Consider the following 1,324-nt stretch of genomic DNA (forward strand, 5'->3'; position numbering starts at 1 on the left):
CGGTTCAGCGAGGAAGAATGCCGCCGAACCATCCAAACCCGAGCCATTACGCGCTGACCAATGCAGATCCGCTGAATGGCCAATGCTACCTATCCGGATACATATCTCTCCTGCTTCGGGCCGAGCCATATCCAGCCTCCAGATATGGAAACCAGTGCATGCAGTCGGGTAACATCATGGGCATTGAAAACATCTGCGAGCTGGCGGCCCGTTTGCTCTTCAGTGCGGTGGAATGGGCCAGGAACATCCCTTTCTTTCCTGATCTCCAAATCACGGATCAGGTGTCTCTTCTGAGACTCACCTGGAGCGAACTTTTCGTGCTGAACGCTGCGCAGTGCTCCATGCCTCTCCACGTAGCTCCTCTCCTCGCCGCCGCTGGGCTTCACGCGTCCCCGATGTCCGCGGACCGGGTCGTGGCCTTCATGGATCATATCCGATTCTTCCAGGAGCAGGTGGAGAAACTGAAGGCCCTGCAGGTGGACTCCGCCGAATACAGCTGTGCCAAAGCAATAGTGCTGTTCACATCAGGTAGGCCCGAATCGCTCAAGATCAAGTAATGTACAGTTTAATGAGCTTGTCTATAACATAATCCTATTTGTCGCGCAAAGTTTGTTTCAATCTGTCAGAAGTAGGCCTACCATCTGCGCACATTCAGATTAAAGGCGTGTAGGTTGTTTAAAAATAATAGTTCCATGATATTATCATGTTGAATAAGAATATAAAATCAGCATTACTCAGTAATAATAGTTAAATTAGATCATGTTTGACAAGTTACATCTGTACACATAGGTTATATATATATATATATATATATATATATATATTTATATTTAAGCAACATTAATGATTGAGGTGTAAATGTTAATTTTAAATGTTCCTTTGTTGTGGCAAAGTAATTTTAAAAGTAGGCCTACAAATATTACATTTATTGTCCTTCAGAACTGAGCATAGGCCTATAAATGTATGAACTGCTTTCATAATTTAAAACAATTAGCAAAGTGCTGTCTATATTAGATGGAAATTTGCATGTTACACAACCCCATCCCCCATTAAGACTTGAATCCAGTCAAAAAAGGTCAAAATCAAACGGCCTTCTCAAATATAATTAGGCTACGTTTTTACAACATTTAAACAACGTTTAAGGAACGTCAAAACAACGTTTAGCCTACGTAACCAAAGTTCGAGTCCAAGTTTTAAGCAGAGCGCGCTAAACAGAAACTCGCTAAGACTAGGGCGTTACTACACTCTAAGAAATGCTGGATTAAATACAACCCAGTGCTGGGTAAAATAGGGACAAACCCAGCAATTGGGTTGTTTTGACCCA

The 1,324-nt window shown here is 42.7% G+C and overlaps 1 protein-coding gene across 1 annotated transcript in view; it reads left to right on the forward strand.

Annotated features, from left to right (window-relative positions):
- Positions 1 to 1,324, forward strand: part of LOC107658564 (nuclear receptor subfamily 2 group F member 1-B-like) — a 4,246-nt gene that overhangs the window by 1,372 nt on the left and 1,550 nt on the right. The window contains exon 2 of the mRNA XM_016447152.1: positions 1 to 528. Coding sequence (XP_016302638.1) covers positions 1 to 528 — 528 coding nt within the window. The remainder of the gene's footprint in view (positions 529 to 1,324) is intronic.

The sequence above is a fragment of the Sinocyclocheilus anshuiensis genome, unplaced genomic scaffold, assembly GCF_001515605.1.
Source record: "Sinocyclocheilus anshuiensis isolate Anshui unplaced genomic scaffold, SAMN03320099.WGS_v1.1 scaffold343, whole genome shotgun sequence".
Classification (NCBI taxonomy): domain Eukaryota; kingdom Metazoa; phylum Chordata; class Actinopteri; order Cypriniformes; family Cyprinidae; genus Sinocyclocheilus; species Sinocyclocheilus anshuiensis.